Raw genomic sequence first — 20311 nt, forward strand, 5'->3', positions numbered from 1 at the left:
AGACTCCAATTTTTGTCACTCCATGGGAAATCTACTGTACGGTCTCCCTTGGTACACTAGCGTTGTCGTGCGGTCTCCCTCGGCCCGCTCCCGCTGCGGCGCCCTCTCCCTCGGCCCGCTCCCGCTGCGGCGAGCTCTCCCTCGGCCCGCTGCGGCGAGCTCTCCCTCGGCCCGCTGCGGCGAGCTCTCCCTCGGCCCGCTGCGGCGAGCTCTCCCTCGGCCCGCTGCGGCGAGCTCTCCCTCGGCCCGCTGCGGCGAGCTCTCCCTCGGCCCGCTGCGGCGAGCTCTCCCTCGGCCCGCTGCGGCGAGCTCTCCCTCGGCCCGCTGCGGCGAGCTCTCCCTCGGCCCGCTGCGGCGAGCTCTCCCTCGGCCCGCTGCGGCGAGCTCTCCCTCGGCCCGCTGCGGCGAGCTCTCCCTCGGCCCGCTGCGGCGAGCTCTCCCTCGGCCCGCTGCGGCGAGCTCTCCCTCGGCCCGCTGCGGCGAGCTCTCCCTCGGCCCGCTGCGGCGAGCTCTCCCTCGGCCCGCTGCGGCGAGCTCTCCCTCGGCCCGCTGCGGCGAGCTCTCCCTCGGCCCGCTGCGGCGCGCTCTCCCTCGGCCCGCTGCGGCGAGCTCTCCCTCGGCCCGCTGCGGCGAGCTCTCCCTCGGCCCGCTGCGGCGAGCTCTCCCTCGGCCCGCTGCGGCGCGCTCTCCCTCGGCCCGCTGCGGCGCGCTCTCCCTCGGCCCGCTGCGGCGCGCGCTCTCCCTCGGCCCGCTGCGGCGCGCGCTCTCCCTCGGCCCGCTGCGGCGCGCGCTCTCCCTCGTCCCGCTCCCGCTGCGGCGCGCGCTCTCCCTCGTCCCGCTCCCGCTGCGGCGCGCGCTCTCCCTCGTCCCGCTCCCGCTGCGGCGCGCGCTCTCCCTCGTCCCGCTCCCGCTGCGGCGCGCGCTCTCCCTCGTCCCGCTCCCGCTGCGGCGCGCGCTCTCCCTCGTCCCGCTCCCGCTGCGGCGCGCGCTCTCCCTCGTCCCGCTCCCGCTGCGGCGCGCGCTCTCCCTCGTCCCGCTCCCGCTGCGGCGCGCGCTCTCCCTCGTCCCGCTCCCGCTGCGGCGCGCGCTCTCCCTCGTCCCGCTCCCGCTGCGGCGCGCGCTCTCCCTCGGCCCGCTGCGGCTGCGGCGCAGCCTCCCCCCGTACTCTCTTGTTGTACTGTTAGTCTGGTTAATGTAATCCAAGTGAACAATGGACTCAAGTGTAGAAAGCAACAAAATATTTGGGAGCTCCATGAAGATGGTAATATTTGTATTGTTAGAGGCATGTAATGCTAAACTGGATGACAATGTGACCAATGACACCTGCTCATGTCTAATAAACCTAATTTAATTTTTTGAGGAAGTAACTAAGTAGTAGACAGGGGAATGTCCATGGATGTAGTTTATATGGACTTCCAGAAGGCATTTGATAAGGTTCCACATAAGAGACTTAGCTAAAATTAAAGCTAATTGAAGACAAATTATTGACCTGGTTATTACATTGATTAGGCGGTAGAAGACAGAGAGTAGGGATAATGGGTATCTACTCGAATTGGAAGGACGTGACTAGTGATGTCCCGCAAGGGTCTGTGCCTCAACTATCCACTATACTTATTAATGACTTAGATAACACAGTAGAGAGCCATATATCCAAGTTTGCCGATGACACAAAGATTGGTGGCATAGTAAGCAGTGTAGACGGCATAAAATTACGAAGAGACGTTGATAGATTAAGTGAGTGGGCAAAACTATTTCAGATGGATTTCAACGCAGGTTAGTGTGAGGTCATCCATTTTGATCGGAAAAAGGATAGATCTCAGTATTTTTTAAATGGTGAAAAGCTGGGAACAGTGGAGGTCCAAAGAGATTTGGGGGTCCATGTACACAGATCACTGAAATGTAGTAATCAAGTACAACAAATAATCAAAAAGGCTATGGAATGTTAACCTTTATAACTAGAGGGCTCGAATATAAAGGGGAGGAAGTTTTGTTACAACCAAATAATGCCCTGGTTAGGCCACATCTGGAGTACTGTGTACAGCTCTGGGCACTGCACCTTAGAAAGGATATGTTGGTTTTGGAAGGAGTGCAGCACGTATTCACCAGAATGTTACCAGGGCTCCAAGGGTTAGATTATGAGGAGAGATTACATAAACCTGTGCTGTACCTACTATGGTAAACAACCCTTATATTCCCTGGAATATAGAAGATTTAGGGGTGATTTGATTGCGGTTTTTAGAATTTTTGAAGGAATTGATAGGGTAGATAGAGAGAAACTTTTTCCACTGGCGATGGAGTCTAGAACAAGGGGACCTTAAAATTAGAGACAGGCCATTCAGGGGAGAAGTTAGGAAATACTTCTTCATGCAAAGGGTGGTAGAGGCGTGGAACACTCTCTCACTAAAAGCAGTAGATGCTAGCTCAGTTAATAATTTTAAATCTGAAAACGATAGATTTTTGCAAGGCTGGGGTATTAAGGGATATGGAGCCAAGGCGGGTGGAAGGAGTTAAGATACAGATCAGACATGGTCTCACTGAATGGCGGAACAGGCTCGAGGGGCTGAATGGCCTACTCCTGTTCCTACGTTCCTCACAAATAACCATTTGTGGGTAATTGTAAACAATTTTACAACACCAAGTTATAGTCCAGCAATTTTATTTTAAATTCACAAGCTTTCGGAGGCTTCCTCCTTCGTCAGATAAATGTTCAGGAGCTTACTTTTAAATAATTGAGGCTCTTTTATTTTTGCTAAGTAAAACGATGGGGAAAATGATCAAAACAGTGGCTGATAATAACTAGCTTGAATTGCAGCTGTAAGAGAGACCTGTAACACCTTGAAGACTTTTAAAATGCATTCTACATTTTATTTGGATAATTTGAAATTTTTCCAAGTTTAAAAAAAAGTCTTGAATTAGCAGGAAGCAAAATACTGCAAATTCTGGAAATCTGAAAGAAAAACAGAAAATTTTGGAAACACTCAGCAGGTCAGGCAGCATCTGTGGAGATTGGAAGGTAGGGTTAACCTTTCAGGTCTATGACCATTCTTGAGAACCGGAAGATGTTATAGCTTACAAGAACGAACAGAGCCAGGGAAAAGGCAGCGGGGAGAGAAGGAAAAGAAATAACATAATCTGCAAAGTGATTAAATGGAGGAAATGATTAAATGACAGAAGTAAAAATAGTGTAAAAGAAAAGGAGACTATAATTAGAGAAATAAAAGATCTTTCCAAGACTCAGAGGATATGTGAATGACTACAGCAGAAAGTGGGGGTTGCCGGGGGTGGTGGGGGGAGAGCATGGAAAATGTGGCTAAGTGGAGAAGGCTCCAGTGCCCTGGTGGTGTGATGAAAGAAAAAGACAGGTAGACACCAGGGGTGCGGCCCTCCATGCCAGCCTTGTACCAATAGGGGATCCCCATCCTAAACACTAACCCACTCGCTCTCCTATTCCTGGAAGTGCTGGTGCATCCACCATAAATTACCAGTACCTGCTGTCTGAGAGAAAATGGGAGCTATGGTTAAGGTCTGAAGTTGTTAAAATCAGCCAGAGAGTTGCAAAGTGCCTGGTAGAAAGAGGAGGATGCTATTCCTCAAGCTTGAGTAGAGCTTCATTGGAACAGTGTAGGAGGCCAAGGACAGAGAGGTCAGAGTGGGGGTGGGTTGGAGAATTAAAGTGGCAAGCGCTCAGCAAACATCTGTTTTTCTCCACTGAGCAATGTGGAAAATTGCTGGGAAAAGTAATGCTGATAGACCACAAATGATTTCCTCTTGTGCGCAGAATGCAACATGTCAGCTGGGATAACTACACATAACGTTCACAGACATAAACATGTTGGGCCTGTTCAATTTTTCAGAACTAATTGTCTTTATAACAGCAATATGATCTTTAGAGTTATTTGTGGTGTACACTACTATGGAGACTCAACCGTATAGAAATAGTCTGGCCAGCTGCCAGGCTAGACTGCATTTGGTACAGGGTATTGATTGGCTATTGTGGATGGAATTTAAGATTGTTTCCTTGTATGAGTTTCCTCCTTGATACGTTTTCATATTTTCTGCTACATGGGACTGTTGAAAGGTAACTTTTTCAATCATTCCTATGTTTATAGTTTCAGTTGCTCAAGCACTTTGTAAAATCTCCCCCTACTTTGTATGAACTATTTGCCTTAACTTCCTCTCCCCTCTGCCCGCTTTAACAAGCCTCAGACCAACAGTATATACTGCACCACTGTAATATTTGCATTTCTCCTTCCAGCTATTCTTGTGGCCTCTCTCAATGAGATTGTAAATGTATGCTGAATTGCATACAGTTTGTGCTGTGGACCGGTGTTCGCTTGGGTCGAACCTTTACAGCTGCCTCAGAGAGGGAACCTTCATTTTTCTGTCAGGCTGGATTCCAACCCCAGACCCAAAGTTGAAAGCTAAACTTAAACTGACTGCACCATCATTCCCTGTCAGACCTCGTTCATATACTGTAGGTGCTTATTTTGGTTGCTGTTCTGTTTAATGCTAAACAAGCAAACTGTTTGTTTAGTGAAATACGATCATTTTTATTGCCACTTATAACTGAAAAAAGAGAGGTATGAAGCAACTGGAATGGAATGGGTGTAGTGGTCTTTGTTCTGGTATTGTAAAGCAGTGACACTCATAATATGGTAAAGATATTCTGGTGTGCATTCTTTGTTGATGAAGAATTCACAACTGAAACATTAACCGTCTGTTCTCTCCACAGATGCCGCCGTTCCTTCTGAATGTTTGCGCATTTTCTGTTTTGTTTCTGATTTCCAGCATCTGCAATATTTTACCTTTTTGTTCATGTTCAAAATATGGTCACTGGCAGCCTACTGCCCTCCCCCTGCCCCCCCCCCCCCCCCCCACCACCACCACTGTAGCCCTTAGCACACTTTCTGCTTGTTGTATGACTGTACCTGAAGCACACAGCTTGCCAGTTTTGGGATGTACCCAGAGTTAGGATTGGGGGGGGGGGGGTGAAGAAAGTATATTTAAAAAAGTGGGAGTTGGTTCATGGTAAGTGTGTGAAAATGGGTTTTGAGAAAACTGCTAGGATTGTAACCCTCAACAAATAATTAACAATTGTCCCTGTGAAACAAGTTGATTACTTTCTGCAATGGTGAGAATGTGGAACCCACTGCTACATGGAGTGGTTGAAACAGACTGTTGCATAAATGAGGGAGAAGGGAATAAATGATATGGGGCAGGTTGGGAAGAGGTAATTAAAGGAAGGAAGCTCGTATGGAGTGTAAACATCAGCATAGACAAGTTGGGCTAAGTGGCCTGTTTCCCTGCTGTAGATTCTATACAATTGTGTAGTTGCTGCTGCTGCTGTAGATTCTCTACAATTGTATAGTTGCTGCTGCTTTTACAATCCTACCTTTGACTAAGTCGCCCATTTGAAAGGAAGCTGTCAGTGTTTTATGATTGGTTGATGAGAAAAACGAAAATATGTTTGCCTGAGCAAAAAATTTGTTTCAAAGTAGGTGGAGAAATGGAGAAAATTGAGACAGGAAGAGATGGTCTCCATCAGTTCTTGTAATGGTGTCGTCCTCCATTTTTTTTGTTGCAGGTAGTTGTGTAACGTGAGAACATGGCAGAAGCTCATCAGGCCGTCGCATTTCAGTTCACAGTCACCCCAGAGGGCATCGACCTCCAACTCAGCCATAATGCATTGAAAGAGATCTACCTCTCGGGTATCAGGGCCTGGAAGAAGAAATGTACCAGAATCAAGGTAAGGGCTTTCCATTCAAAATCAAAGTAAGAAGCAAGTCTACCCAGAGAGTGAGCCGTTTACTTGTGAGTAAAAAATTTTGGGGAATAATTCATCAAGGCAATACAGGCAAAACCATTTGGGTTGTTCAAAGTACAATTAAATGTCATGACGGTTAATGATTGTTAATGTACTGGAGGGATAGGTTTGATGGACTGAATAGGCCTTTTCTCACTTGTGACAACCAAAGGAGTTTTCACTCTTCCCCACAGCCTCTATTTCACCCCAAGAAAGAGCACATCCTGGAAGGCACATCACCTTGCAGCCAGTGACAATAATATTCACAGAGGCCTTGGACGGGGCTCATCTGACTTCCCTTAGGATGACGAAACCAAAGAAGAAGAAGGAAAAATAAAAATAGTGGCAAAAATCCCAGCTGTTTTTGAGCTGATACTGCTCCATTACGGGGCTTGTGTGGGGTTTTCTGTGTCCAATGCAATTTTCTATAAATACATATTTTTAAAAAAGGTTTGAGGAATAAAAAGATAATTTAACATTTCATGTAATGCTGGAAAATGTTAGAAGATGCTTTTTTCCCACTGTAAAATGTGGCCGGGTGGCCTGACATAAGCTCTTGCACACAGAGGTGCAAACTTCCTCCCTTCCTGTATTAAAGGTATTTTTTAATCACTGATATACGTGCTATGATTTTTTTTCCTTTGTCTCTTTAAAGAACAATTTTGTGACCGGTGTTTATCCTGCTAGCCCATCCAGTTGGCTTTTCGTGGTGTTGACTGTAATAGGTACGATGTATACAAGAATTGATCCCTCGATGGGAATGATAGCCAAGATTAAGGACCACCTCCCTCTAAGGTGAGTAATTATCAATGACTGGTGATACTACTGCAGGACTAGGACTTGAGCTTCACTTGAATGATTGGAGTTTGCTGACTTTTGGACTCCAGTTACCCATTGTTTTTAAAGTAAAAGACAAACTAAGCCTCTCCCCTGATTATGTTCTGGGATCCCCTTCTCTTCTCTGCTTTTACCCCATACCATCCCTCAAGCTACAATAGTTGCCACAAGATCTAAAATACAAGTGTCAGTTTAGCTCAGTGGTGGCAATACCACCGAGTGTCGCCTGTTTTCTTTTTGTGCAGCAATTTACACTTGTCTGCATTAAATTTCATCTGCCATTGTTTGCCTATTTAAATATTTTGTCCAACTCATTCCATAATTCCTAAGCTCTCTCCCAGCAGTAGGATTTATTAAGAAGGGATGCTCACACTTGTGTAATCTTTAACTCCTTCAGTCTGCTAAGTCCAAAGATACACAGGAAGACTTGATGACTACAAACAGGGAGATTCACAGGCAGGAATGCAGCATATGGGGCATTCTTAGCGCACAGTTTTCTAAACAGATCATGGCACATCACTGAATGTTATCACTGGAATAAAATACACAATCAACAATACAGAAAGAAAGAAAACTCATAACAATACAGATATAACGGAAACTAGATGCCAAGAGTGTTACACACCGTTAAAAGACATCCATCCTGACCCCTCAATATGTTGCAAACCTGAGTTTTAAATATGATGAAGAAAGTGTTTTACCAGTGCGTAGCTTACTAAAATTATATGGAAACACTTAAATACGTATTTAATAAAAGCACAAACTAAAACGGCCTTTGAAACAAATCGGAAGGAATAGAAGTACTGTAACAAGCACCCATGTCAAAGTTTAATTGAACAAGGCACCACTAGACAGATTTATTTGATGTAGGCCTAATTTTTCAAAAATGCCTCTGGATCCTTGTAGCTGCTTATGCGTTATTTGAGTAAACACTGGGGAAAGGGAGAGAAGAAATGGGTCCTTTGATGCATTAAACATTTTTTAAGAAAAATCCCTCCTGAAACTTAAGCCAAACTGGGCTGTCAGCAGTAGTGGTATGCAGCAGTAGTGATCTGAGATTGAGGTAGGAGTGCGGCAGACACATGCTACACTACAGCCAGCGCTAAGTGGTGTGCTACAGACTTCAGCATGCTCAGACTGCTTGCTCAAATTTTGTGGCAACTATTGTAGCCCGAGGGATGGTATGAGGTGAAAGTAGAGAAGTGCAGGGGACCCCAGAATGTAATCACAAATTAACACCATCCTGAACTAAAATACAAGTGTCAGTTTGGCTCTGTAGTGGCACTACCACCGTGTGTCGCCTGTTTTCTCTTTGTGCAGCAATTTACACTTGTCTGCATTAAATTTCATCTGCCATTGTTCTGCCTATTTAAATATTTTGTCCAACTCATTCCATAATTCCTAAGCTTTCTCCTTTGATTTCCCCTGCCCCTCCTAGTTTTGTATCATGTGCAAAATTGACAACTTTGCATTGAGTTTCTGAATCTAGGCCATTTATGTAAATTAGAAAGAATAGCAATGCCAGCACTGAGCCCTGAGGTATCCCAGTTAGCACTTCACTCCCCCTGACTTTGACAGAGTTCTTTTAATGAGTACTTGTTTGCTACCCTACAGGCAATTTCTTACCCATTCCCAGGGTTTGCTCTGAATCCCCAAGGTTTTGAATTTAACGGATAACCTTGTGCGGAGCTTTGCTAAAAGCCTTTTGGAAGTCAAGGTACAATAACCCATGGCCCATGATGACCAGGCATAAAATTTGCAAGCAATAAACGTGAGACCCGAGCCAGCCAGTTAGGATCTGCCATGGTAGGATTTGAACTCACATTCTCTGGATTATTATTCTAGGCCTCTGGATTACTAGTCCAATAACATAATTACCACACTACCATACCCTAAAGGTCCCATGATACTATTTGGCGAAAGAATGTTCTGGCATCCTGGCCAATATTCCTGTTTCAACCAACCACACCAAGACAGATTAACTGGTTATTGCTGTTTGTGGGAGGTTACTGTGCATAAATTGGCTACTACTTTTCCCTTCAAACCAACAGAACACTTCAAAATCTCTTTATTGGCTCTGAAATACTTTAGGATGCCCAGCAAATTAGTTATTTTTCTTTCTTTACAACCACACTTTAATGCGTTTTATATTTGTTTGTCTTTTGTAGAAGATACTTTTCACACCAGGGTCAAAGTATGGTGAGCGCACTGCTATTTGCAACAGGGCTGTGGCTGGCACTGATCTTTGTGATGCGGCAGATCCTCAAAACCCTTCTCTCCTACCATGGCTGGATGTTTGAGGAGCATGGCAAGGTTTCCCTTACCACCAAAGTCTGGTTTGTAAGTGCTGAAGCATCACCGTAATCTCACTGTCCCTTGCAAGAAAAAAATAATTCTTCCAATTTTCGTCCTTTCACATCTCCATACTTGCTCATGTGAAGGTGTTGATTCCTTGCTGGGGATACAGATCCACTGGTAACCTCTGGTACATTGTCCAAGTGGTCACATGACCATGAATGGTGACACGATGAGGGTAGTGCGGTTGATGTATATGTGGACTTTCAAAAGGCGTTTGATAAAGTACCACGTAATAGACTAGTTAACAAAATTGGAGCCCGTCGGATTAAAGGGTCAGTGGCTGCATGGATACGAAATTGGCTAAGAGACAGAAAGCAGAGAGCAGTGGTGAACGGTTCTTTTTCAGACTGGAGGAAGTGTGCAATGGTGTCCCTCGTGGGTTGGTGTTGGGACCACTGCTCTTTTTGATATATATTAATGACCTGGACTTGGGTCCATAGGGCATAATTTCAAAGTTTGCAGGTGACACGAAACTCAGAAATGTAGTAAACAGTGAGGAGGATAGTAACAGACTTACAGACTTCAAGAGAACTGAACTGGTGAAATGGGCAGACACATGGCAGATGAAATTTAACGCAGAGAAGTGTGAAGTGATTCCTTTTGATAGGAAGAATGAGGAGAGGCAACATAAACGAAATGGTACAATTTTAAAAAGGGTGCAGGAACAGAGACCTGAGGGTGTACATACACAAGTCTTTGAAAGTGGCAGGACAATTTGAGAAGGCTGTTTTTTTAAAAAAAGCATATGGGATCCTTGGCTTTATTAATAGAGGCATAGAGTACAAAAGCAAGGAAGTTATGCTAAATGTTTATAAAATACTGGTTAGGCCCCAGCTGGAGTACAGTGTCCAATTCTGGGCATCACGCGTTAGGAAGGATGTCAAGTCCCTAGAGAAGGTGCGGGAGAGATTTACTAGAATGGTACCAGGGATGAAAGACTTCAGTTAAGTGGAGAGACTAGAGAAACTAGGGTTGTTCTCCTTAGAGCAGAGAAGGTTATGTGGAGATTTGATAGAGGCGTTCAAAATCATGAAGGGATTTGATTGAGTAAATAAGGAGAAATTGTTTCCAGTGGCAGAAGGGTCAGTAACCGGAGGACACAGATTTAAGGTAATTGGCAAAAGAACCAAAGGTGACATGAGGAAAACAATTTTTAAGCAGTGAATTGTTATGATCTGGAATGCATTGCTTGAAAGGGTGGTGGAAGCAGATTCAAGAATAACTTTCAAAAGGGAATTGGATAAATATTTGAAGTGGAAAAATTTGCAGCACTGTTGGGAAGGAGTGGGGGAGTGGGACTAATTGGATAGCTCTTTCAAAGAGCCGGCAGAGGCATGATGGGCTGAATGGCCTCCTTCTGCACTGTATCATTCTATGATTGTGATATTCAACCATGGGTAATATCACAGCTGAGCCGAATTCTGTGCTGGCTTACCATTCATTGATGTGCACTTGCAACTTATAGACATCAGGAGTAGAAGGCTGGCTAACTTTTCTCTTCCTAATTCAGCTGTGCTAATGCCAATTGTAATGCCCCTGTCATTGTTGTGGCTCATACCAGTTAAATTAGCACAAACTGTGGTTTGTACATGGGACCTTTCCGGTATGTACACCTTAGTTACTCACTGCCTTACCCAGCTGAATTTATCCAACAATGAGGCAATAATAATAATAAGTCTTTTCCATAGCTTCTGGCCCACGAAATTCAAACAGAATAAATTAGTGAGTAAGAAATACAAACTCAATTAGAACTGAATTGCCTGAGCTTCATGGCCAGGATTGCTATGAGTTGCATGCTGCAGGTTATCCTTGAATCTTGGATTAGACACCCTTGCATTAAGCAATACAAACCAGGAAAGCCCTATTCTTGATTCCCTGCCTGACCTCAATTAGCTGATCTCAGCTGGGGTAGACGTTGGAGTGTTACAGTGGCCTCAGTGCCCCTGGGCTAGGGAGAGGAAAAATTGTACAGGGTTCCTGCTCCTAGTCACTAACCATAACCCTTCTGCAGAGTGCTATGTGTGGATTTTGGGTGAGGACAGGATTGGGCTTAGCTGTGATAGCTCCTATGGGTGGGTAGCCTGCCAGCACTGGCTGATTAGTCTCACATATGAAAAACAGCTACTTGGGGTTCGTGTGGGTTCCCAACACCCATGGATCTGCACCTCAGAAGGAATCAGACCTCCAGGAAAGTACGGGAGAAAACTGGGAAGAAAGAAAAATAACTTGTGATTTGTATTTCTTTCCTAGACTCTGGTGAAGATCTTCTCGGGCCGCAAACCGATGCTGTACAGTTTCCAGACCTCCCTCCCACGCCTGCCTGTTCCATCCATAAAAGACACCTTGCGAAGGGTAAGATGAAGGCCTTTTAATAGCCAAGCAAAATCTAAGATTGACTAGCTGTGGGGCAAGAGCAAAGTTCTTGAATCAACTCTCAGTCCCCTGTTCAAGTTCAAAACCTATGGATCATTAACTGGCGCCTGTTTATTGCTAACTTTTGTGGATAAATGAGATTTTGTCAGTAAGTCTGGGAGAAACACCAGCGAGAATGTGCCAAGTCTGGGGAAATATCCGGGATTTATGTAACAAGGTACAGCTGGGGCGCAAAGCAAAGTTACAGTTGGGGTAGTTTTAAGTTTTTCCCATTTGTTTTGGGTGGGATTTTCCTTATTAATACATTTTTAATGTCGTAGTGTTCCAGCCTTTGGAGTGGGACAGACTGTTGAATCTTTGTGCTCAGTTAATTGGAGAGACTGGAGAAGCTGGGGTTGTTCTTCTTAGAACAGAGAAGGTTATGGGGAGATTAGTTACAATGTAGTGATGCACTGCGCACTTGGCTTTGATAAGAACATAAGAAATAGGAGCAGGAGTAGGCCATATGGCCCCTCGAGCCTGCTCCGCCATTCAATAAGATCATGGCTGATCTTCACCCTCAACTCCACTTTCCTGCCCGATCCCCATATCCATTGATTCCCCTTGAGTCCAAAAATCTATCTATCTCAGCCTTGAATATACTCAACGACTCAGTATCCACAACCTTCTGGGGTAGAGAATTCCAAAGATTCACAACCCTCTGAGTCAAGAAATTCCTCCTCATCTCAGTCTAAAATGGCCAATCCCTTATCCTGTGACCTATGCCCCCTAGTTCTAGTCTCTCCAACCAGGGAAAACAACCTCTCAGCATCGACCCTGTCAAGCCTCCTCAGAATCTTATATGTTTCAATGAGATCACCTCTCATTCTTCTAAACCCCAGAGAGTATAGGCCCATTCCATTCAACCTCTCTTCATAGGACAGCCCTCTCATCCCAGGAATTAACCTGGTGAACCTTTGTTGCACGCCTCAAAGGCAAGTATATCCTTCCTTAGATAAGGAGACCAAAACTGTACGCAGTACTCCAGGTGAGGTCTCACCAAAGCCTTGTACAACTGTAGTAATACTTCCTTACTCTTATACTCCAGCCCCCTTCCAATAAAGGCCAACATGCCATTTGCTCTCGTAATTACTTGCTGTACCTGCATGCTAACTTTTTGTGTTTCTTGTACCAGGGCAGCCAAGTCTCTCTGGACACCAACATTTAATAGATTTTCACCATTTAAGTGGTGAATAACCTCACATTTCCCCACATTATACTCCATCTGCCACTTCCTTGCCCACTCACTTAACCTGTCTGTAACCCTTTGCAGACTCTTTGTATCCTCCTCACAGCTCACTTTCCCTCCTAGCATTGTATTGTCAGCAAACTTGGATACATTACACTCAGTCCCTTCATCCAAGTCATTAATATAGGTTATAAATAGCTGAGGCCCAAGCACCGATCCTTGCGGTACCCCACTAGTTACAGCCTGCCAACCCGAAAATGACCTATTTATCCCTACTCTCTGTTTTCTGTCCGTTAACCAATCCTCTATCCATGCTAATATGTCACCCCAACCCCATGAGCCCTTTTCTTGCGTAACATTCTTTTATGTGGCACCTTATCGAATGCCTTTTGAAAATCCAAATATATTACATCCACTGGTTCCCCTTTATTTACCCTGCTAGTTACATCCTCAAAAAACTCTAATAAATTTGTCAAATATGATTTCTCTTTCATAAAACCATGTTGACTCTGCCTAATCATATGATTGTAAACAATTTTACAACACCAAGTTATAGTCCAGCAATTTTATTTTAAATTCACAAGCTTTCGGAGGCTTCCTCCTTCCTCAGGTGAACGAATTTAAAATAAAATTGCTGGACTATAACTTGGTGTTGTAAAATTGTTTACAATTGTCAACCCCAGTCCATCACCGGCATCTCCACATCATAATCATATGATGTTCAATGTGCCCTGTAATCACTTGTTTAATAATGGATTCCAGCATTTTCCCAATGTCAGGCTAACTGGCCTGTAGTTCCCTGCTTTCTCTCTCCCTCCTTTCTTGAATAGCGGGGTTACATTTGCTACCTTCCAATCTGCTGGAACCATTCTAGAATCTAGGAAATTTTGGAAGATCATAACTAATGCATCCACTATCTCTGCAGCCACCTCTTTTAGAACCCTCGGATGCAGGCCATCAGGTCCAGGGGATTTATTGGCTTTTAATCCCATTAGTTTCTCAAGTACTTTTTCTCTACTGACAGTAATTACTTAAAGTTCCTCACTCTCATTAGCCCCTGGGTTCCTCACTATTTCTGGTATGCTTTTTGAGTCTTCTACTGTGAAGACAGATACAACATATTTGTTTAATGCATCTGCCATTTCCTGATTCCCCATTATAATTTCTCCTGTCTCAGCCTCTGGGGACCAACGTTTACTTTTGATACTCTCTTCCTTTTTACATACTTGTAGAAGCTCTTACAATCCATCTTTATATTTCTTGCTAGTTTACTTTCGTATTCTATTTTCTCCCTTTTTATCAATTTTTTGGTCGTCCTTTGCTGGTTTCCAAAACTCTCCGCATCCTCAGGCTTACTACTCTTCTTGGCAACATTATAGGCCTCTTCTTTTAATCTGATACTGTCCTTAACTTCTTTAGTTAGCCACAGGTGGATCACTTTTCCCATGGAATTTTTATTTCTCAATGGAATGTATATTTGTTGAGAATATTGAAATATTTCTTTAAATGTTTGCCATTGCTTTTCAACCGTCATACTCTTTAATTTAATTTCCCAATCTGCCTTAGCCAACTTGCCCCTCATACCTATGTAATTGGCTTTATTTAAGTTTAAGACTCTAGTTTCGGACTTAAGTACGTCACCCTCAAGCTCAATGTGAAATTCTATCATATTATGATCACTCTTTATTGCTTTATATTTAGAGATTCCTTCTACCCCCAAAAAAACAGCTGCTAAAGTTTATATTTTTCATAAAAGACAAAGGACGATAGTAAATTTCAGGTGTAAGTATTTTTATTCCAAGATAACGGTGCAATTTATTTAAAACAGATCTGTACCACGTTGAGATCAGTGAAATGCATGAAGTGCAATATGTGGATGCATAAGCAGGGCACAGGATGAATACACTTGTCATTGAGCAGCAGATAGTAAACTTGAGAAGCACCTTGTTGTATTACATAGTACGGACTGGGGAGAAAGATCTAGGACTTGGAATCCAAAATGCTCCAACACATCATGGAATGTGTGTCATCACACTGAGCTGGATCACTTGAATGGTCTTTTTCTTATTTCTGCACATTTATTTTCTTAACTCTGTGACTTTAACCCATAACATTCATAGCCAGAAGGAAGGTACTAGCCTCCTCTACCCTACACTACCTTTTGTACGCTTAACTGCGGTAGTTTATTGGCAAATCTGTGTGCTCTTTAGTGAGTGTGTTTGAAATGTGTTCACTTTTTCCCTATTTTCTCTCCCCGCCTTCTCAAGTTTTTGGAGTCGGTGAGGCCTCTGATGGACGAAGAGGACTTCCGACGGACGAGGGCCTTGGCGAAAGAATTTGAACGGAACCTGGGACCTCGGCTGCAGTGGTACCTTAAACTCAAGTCTTGGTGGGCTACCAACTATGTGAGTTAAGTGCTTTATTTTAGTTATATAATGCCTTCTAAAATGGCTGTCTACATATTTTTCCACACCAGGGTCCATATCGATTAAACCTTATAGGGCTGCTTTCAGTAAATAGCTGAAGGTACTAATTTGGTCCTACTTGACTGACTCAAGCCTAGGCTGCAAGCTTTTGCAGTTGGAGTGGTGCAGGCTGTTGAATCTTTGTGTTCAGTTAATCGGAGAGACTAGAGAAGCTGGGATTGTTCGCCTTAGAGCAGAGAAGGTTAAGGGGAGATTTGATAGAGGTGTTCAAAATTCTGAGGGGTTTTGATAGAGTAAATAAGAAGAAACTGTTTCCAGTGGCAGAATGGTTGGTAACCACAGGGCACAGGTTTAAGGTAATTGGCAAAAGAACCAGAGATAACACGAGGAAAATAAATTTTACACAGCAAGTTGTAATGATCTAGAATGCACGGCTTGAAAGGGTGGTGGAAGTAGATTTAATAGTAACTTTCAAAAGGAAATTGGATAAATACTTGAAGGGGGAGAATTTGCAGGGCTATGGGGAAAGAGCAGGGGAGTGGGACTAATTGGATAGCTCTTTCAAAGAGCAGGCATGATGGGCCAAATGGCCTCCTGTGCCCTAATTATAATAGATCAGGAGCTGTACTCATATGAGCTGGCCCATTTTTCATGCCACATGTTGTTCAACTGCAGGAGCTGCACAACCTGGGACGACCACTATGGATGAAAAATTAGGCTTGGTCTTTGAATAGTGGGTGCTGATGGTGGCCTTTGCTCTTTGAAGTTTAAAATTCTTATTTTAATTTGCCGCTGTCTGCTGATGTATGCAGCAAACAAACTCTTCGAACTCTCCGACGCAGCGAATGTAGAAGGGTTTTTATTGAGGTTATTTTACTGTTATATCATTGCACCATTCCAGGTGAGCGACTGGTGGGAGGAGTATGTCTACCTACAAGGGCGAGAGCCAATCATGGTCAACAGCAACTATTATGCCATGGTAAGGATTTCATCTGAATATCATGTGTTCAGTTAGGTTCAAAGTAACTTTTAATTTGAGGGGCCAAGATCCAAAGTGTGGGACACCAAGGATGAAAGAAGAAGGGAGTAAGTGAATCAAGGGATGGTGGTTAGAACATCGGCATACCAGCCAAATGGTTAATGTTCTTCTTGATGAGTGGTAAGAGCAATTGTTTTTCTTCACCCTCCCCCCAGTTTTCTTCCCTCCTGTCCTGCAGGTACTAATTCTTGAGGTATGGTTATCAGCATCTGCAGTCCTCCTGCACCTCGCCAACGTGGTTATTCTTCACGTTGAGCCTGTACAGTGATCTTGGGCGACATCTTAGCTGAATCTAATCCTATTTTCACCCAACACCCCTTTTAGCAGGAGGGCAACTGGATAGTGAACAGGAATAGCAACCTTGGCTGGTTTATTTTTTACTCCCTCGCCCAAGGTTGCTCTGGCCGCTATGGCTGAAACTGGCTAACTTGACAGAGACCACAGATTGAAGCTGGGACCTTCGTGGTCTGTTCCATTCTGGTCGCTAGGCCGTTGGGGGTGAAGGGGGCGGGAATTGTTTAATGTGTTCTCTTTAACTAGGAATAATTGCTTTCCTTCTAACTTCAGGATTTCTTATATGTGACTCCAACAAAAGTTCAAGCGGCACGTGCTGGTAATCTGGTCCACGCTTTGCTTCTTTACAGACGGAAACTTACTCGTGAGGAGATCCAACCGGTAAGTACTTAACCTCTGTGATGACAGTAGTTAATGATGTACTCTTTTCACTATTACAATGACTGGGACTGGATGTTTGAAGGGCAGACCTTCTTACCCTGAACAGGGGAAAAGGAGGAAGTTCTACCACTGTCTGAGGTGCAGGATGGGACTATCTCTGCTAGATATTTCCTTTCGGGGTCCTTCCAGTTGTAACGCAGAAATGCCTTCCTGAAACTCCATGCTGCTACATCCCAGCCTGGTTGAGAACTGGCAATATTACGTACTAACTAACCCAACTAATTTTGAACAGGCAAGCTGTCATATTGGCCGGTGTCACCTTGTGGGGCTGAGAGCTGCATGCTGTATGGCTGGAGCAGCTGGGCCAACATCTGCCCATCTCCCTTCGTGAAAGTTACAAGCAACCGACAACCAATTGAAATGTGCAAGAAGCAATAGTCTGAATAGCTCCCAAATGCGACTTTGTATTACATTTTCACTTTACATATTTTTGAAAGGTTCTCATATGGAATGATAAGAGTTAGATGAAGTAGGGAGGGTGGAGGCTCATGTGGAGCATAAACACCAGCATAGACCTGTTGGGCCGAATGGCCTGTTTCTGTGCTGTACGTTCTATGTAATCTATCAGCTGTTATTATGGTACAGTTCCACTGATACCAGTCCCCTCTTCGCCCGTGACCATTCTTAATGTGTGAAACTAGGCAGAGAGTGATGACATGCTGTTTGAACATGAAGGACATCACAGGCAAGCCCAATCCTGTCCTCACCTGATGTTCACACATGTACACTTTCCAGCAAGAGTGATTCGATAGTGATGGGAAGCAGGAACCCCTCTCTTGCACAAGCCAATTATAGTGCCCCTTCTGCCACACCAGCTGAGATCAGCTATCTCAGTCTAGACTAGGTCCTTCCTGATCTTAATGGCTCAGTTAAACACTCCCTTTACCAACTGACTCATCAGGGAATGTTAATTTCACATTTTGGTATCTATGCATGCAATTACTGTTCGGTGAATAAATTGTATTGTCCTATATTTTTGCCTACATTGAACATTGGAGGACTGGATCAGCTCTTGCTGGGGTAGGTGGATCTCACTAGGTTTTGAAATTATAGTGAAAGTGAGACATAACTCGCCGCCTCTCACTGGGGCATCGTTAGTTCACTTGGCAAACACGACTCAAACTGCACTAAAGTTACGACTTGGGATTTGTACCTGCAGCTGCAACGAGTTTCGAGTGGCACATATATGTGGGGGAGGGGGGCACTGCATTCCAGTCAAGGCCGCATACTTCTGAGGGATGGGAAAATCAGAAGGATGAGTGAATGTGCTCTGTTTTTGCACATCCCCCTGACAGCTAGTTATGGAGCAGATGCCTTGGAGCAGGTGGCCTACCAGCTCTCTCTGCCAGGAATGGTGCTCTCAATTTAGGGCAAGGGAGTGGGGGAAAATATTGTATTAGTTATTGGGAATTACTTTTTTTAATAAAAAGACATTTGCAAGCAGAAATGGGATTTGGTGTTTTTAGAGTTGATTGTACAGTAAATGGTCCACTGGGAGTTCTGTGCACTTTTAAGGAGAATAATGGTAAAATGTTAACTATTTATACAGTTGTAGGATGTCAACAACAACTTGCATTTATATAGTGTCTTTATCATAGTAAAACATCCCCCCCCCCCAAAGTAATGTCTGCGACAATCACACAGGATGGGATTCACGGTGATCTTTATTTTAGGTTGTCACCACACTGCCATATATCACCGACTGTATTTTCTTGGTGGCAAACCCACAACCCTGTACGGCATGGTGCAGGAAAGGGGACTGTGTTTAATCCAGTGTATAATTTATCTAAGGTACCAGAGGGATGAGCTTCAGTGGGCCGAACAGTCTTGTTTTTGATTTTTTTTCTACACTGTTAAAGTAAAAAGTAATTTGTTTGAATTTGGGGAAGGGTGACAGGGGTCTTGATGGCTCAAATAATTCTATTAACCATAGCAACAAATGCAGTTTGTGTAGATTAAGTTTTCTTTTCAATGTTTGCATAGAACTGAAATGAAAGGACAAAAAATGTCCACAATTTTTACCCCCCTTCGTTTGCTCGGCCTCTCTTTCCTCCCCCCCCCCCCCCCTAACCCGGCAAGGCACTGTTGTTGGGCTGCATCTCCATGGGTGCTGGCGGCCCTCTAGTACTTCACCAAGATGAAGTAGGGTGGGAGAAGGCTCATGTGGAGCATAAACACTGGCACAGACCAGTTGGGCCGAATGGCCTGTTTCTGTGCTGTAAATTCTATGGTTAGAGCATCCGTGGGCTATTCAATTGAGAGGGCATCACAGCGAAGCCAGGTCCTACCCTCATCTGGTACACATACTTGTGCACTTTCCAGCAGGAATCACCATATGGTGATCAGGGATTGATTGCAGTTTTTAACTGACAATAAATGAAGCAATTGATTACAATCATTATTTTTTAATTTGTCTCTTGCGATTTTAACTTTCCTTACATTTCTTTTTAGATCCCACATGTATACCACCCTCCTGTCTCCAACTGTGAGGGTAGGGAGACAGGAGTATAGCCGGGGCTGCCCAGCCTCAGGTTTGCCCTCTCTTCCTGATGGTACCACTGAGATTAGAACTTCAAGTGTGTGGGAATTTATGGGCACAAAGCTGCATACTCTTCAAATTGAGAGACCAGATAGCAAGCTTGTTCCTTGTTGCCTCCAGTGCTAGTGCAGCACGGTCATGGGAAGTTTATTGTCTCCACTTAGTGTCTCCCTAAGTGGGCCCCAACCTAGATCTCTCTGGTTCAGACCTGAGCCCTATCACTTTGCAGTGAGTGTGGCAACTCATTAACCTGCTGTACCAACCTGTTCACTCATTTTGAAATACAGCTTAGATATGCTATATAAAAAAAGGGTTGCTGTTTTGTCTTTTTTTTAAATGATGTCGCAAAATAGAGGATAAACTAATTCATAATTTTTTAACGTTTTTTTCCCCTCCAATCCCTGCCCATTTATACCAACGTGAAATGACTTTTTCACCTCCTGACATCTGACCCTAATTCCCATGGGTCTTGCATGTTCCCCCTCCCCCCACACACACACTTTGTTTGGGCGCAGAGTACTCTGCCGGGGTTCCCAATACCTCTGTGTTCAGCACAGTGGGAACGAATGTTCAACACGACACGACTACCAGGCGAGGAGACAGGTAAGATTGAAAGGCTGTGGATGCAGGGCTGCTTGTAACCACTTGGGGGAATGCTGCCCACATGTCACACGAGTCGCGATTCGACAGCAGTCCTACTAACACTGATGGGTTAATCAGTAGATAGCTAATCCAGTCACAGTGGAAAACAAAGGGGCAGCATAGTGGTACAATTTATTGGACCTCTAGTTGGCTATGCTACGGAGCAGCAGGTTCGTGCTCCTATATGACAAAGTATTAGTAACAGACAAGACGTCACCGGCAGATGCTGAGCAGCGACAAGCACTTCTCCAGAGAGGAAGAGTCCCAATCATCCCTCTCCACCTAGCCTCTCTGCAGGATCTTCTCGTATATCAACGGTTCATTGTGGAAC

General features: G+C 44.4%; 1 protein-coding gene across 4 annotated transcripts in view; it reads left to right on the top strand.

The window, feature by feature from the left end:
* The window catches only part of LOC137305638 (carnitine O-palmitoyltransferase 1, liver isoform-like), a 74462-nt gene that overhangs the window by 21216 nt on the left and 32935 nt on the right, over positions 1 to 20311 (top strand). For 3 of the 4 annotated variants that reach the window (XM_067974521.1, XM_067974522.1, XM_067974523.1), the window contains exons 2-9: positions 5585 to 5746; positions 6459 to 6598; positions 8809 to 8980; positions 11249 to 11350; positions 14867 to 15004; positions 15927 to 16004; positions 16632 to 16739; positions 19854 to 19941. In XM_067974521.1, coding sequence (XP_067830622.1) covers positions 5606 to 5746; positions 6459 to 6598; positions 8809 to 8980; positions 11249 to 11350; positions 14867 to 15004; positions 15927 to 16004; positions 16632 to 16739; positions 19854 to 19941 — 967 coding nt within the window. In that variant the 5' untranslated portion in view covers positions 5585 to 5605. The remainder of the gene's footprint in view (positions 1 to 5584; positions 5747 to 6458; positions 6599 to 8808; positions 8981 to 11248; positions 11351 to 14866; positions 15005 to 15926; positions 16005 to 16631; positions 16740 to 19853; positions 19942 to 20311) is intronic. The other variant, XM_067974524.1, reaches the window with a different exon arrangement.

The sequence above is a fragment of the Heptranchias perlo genome, chromosome 40, assembly GCF_035084215.1.
Source record: "Heptranchias perlo isolate sHepPer1 chromosome 40, sHepPer1.hap1, whole genome shotgun sequence".
In the NCBI taxonomy this organism is placed as follows: Eukaryota; Metazoa; Chordata; class Chondrichthyes; order Hexanchiformes; family Hexanchidae; genus Heptranchias; species Heptranchias perlo.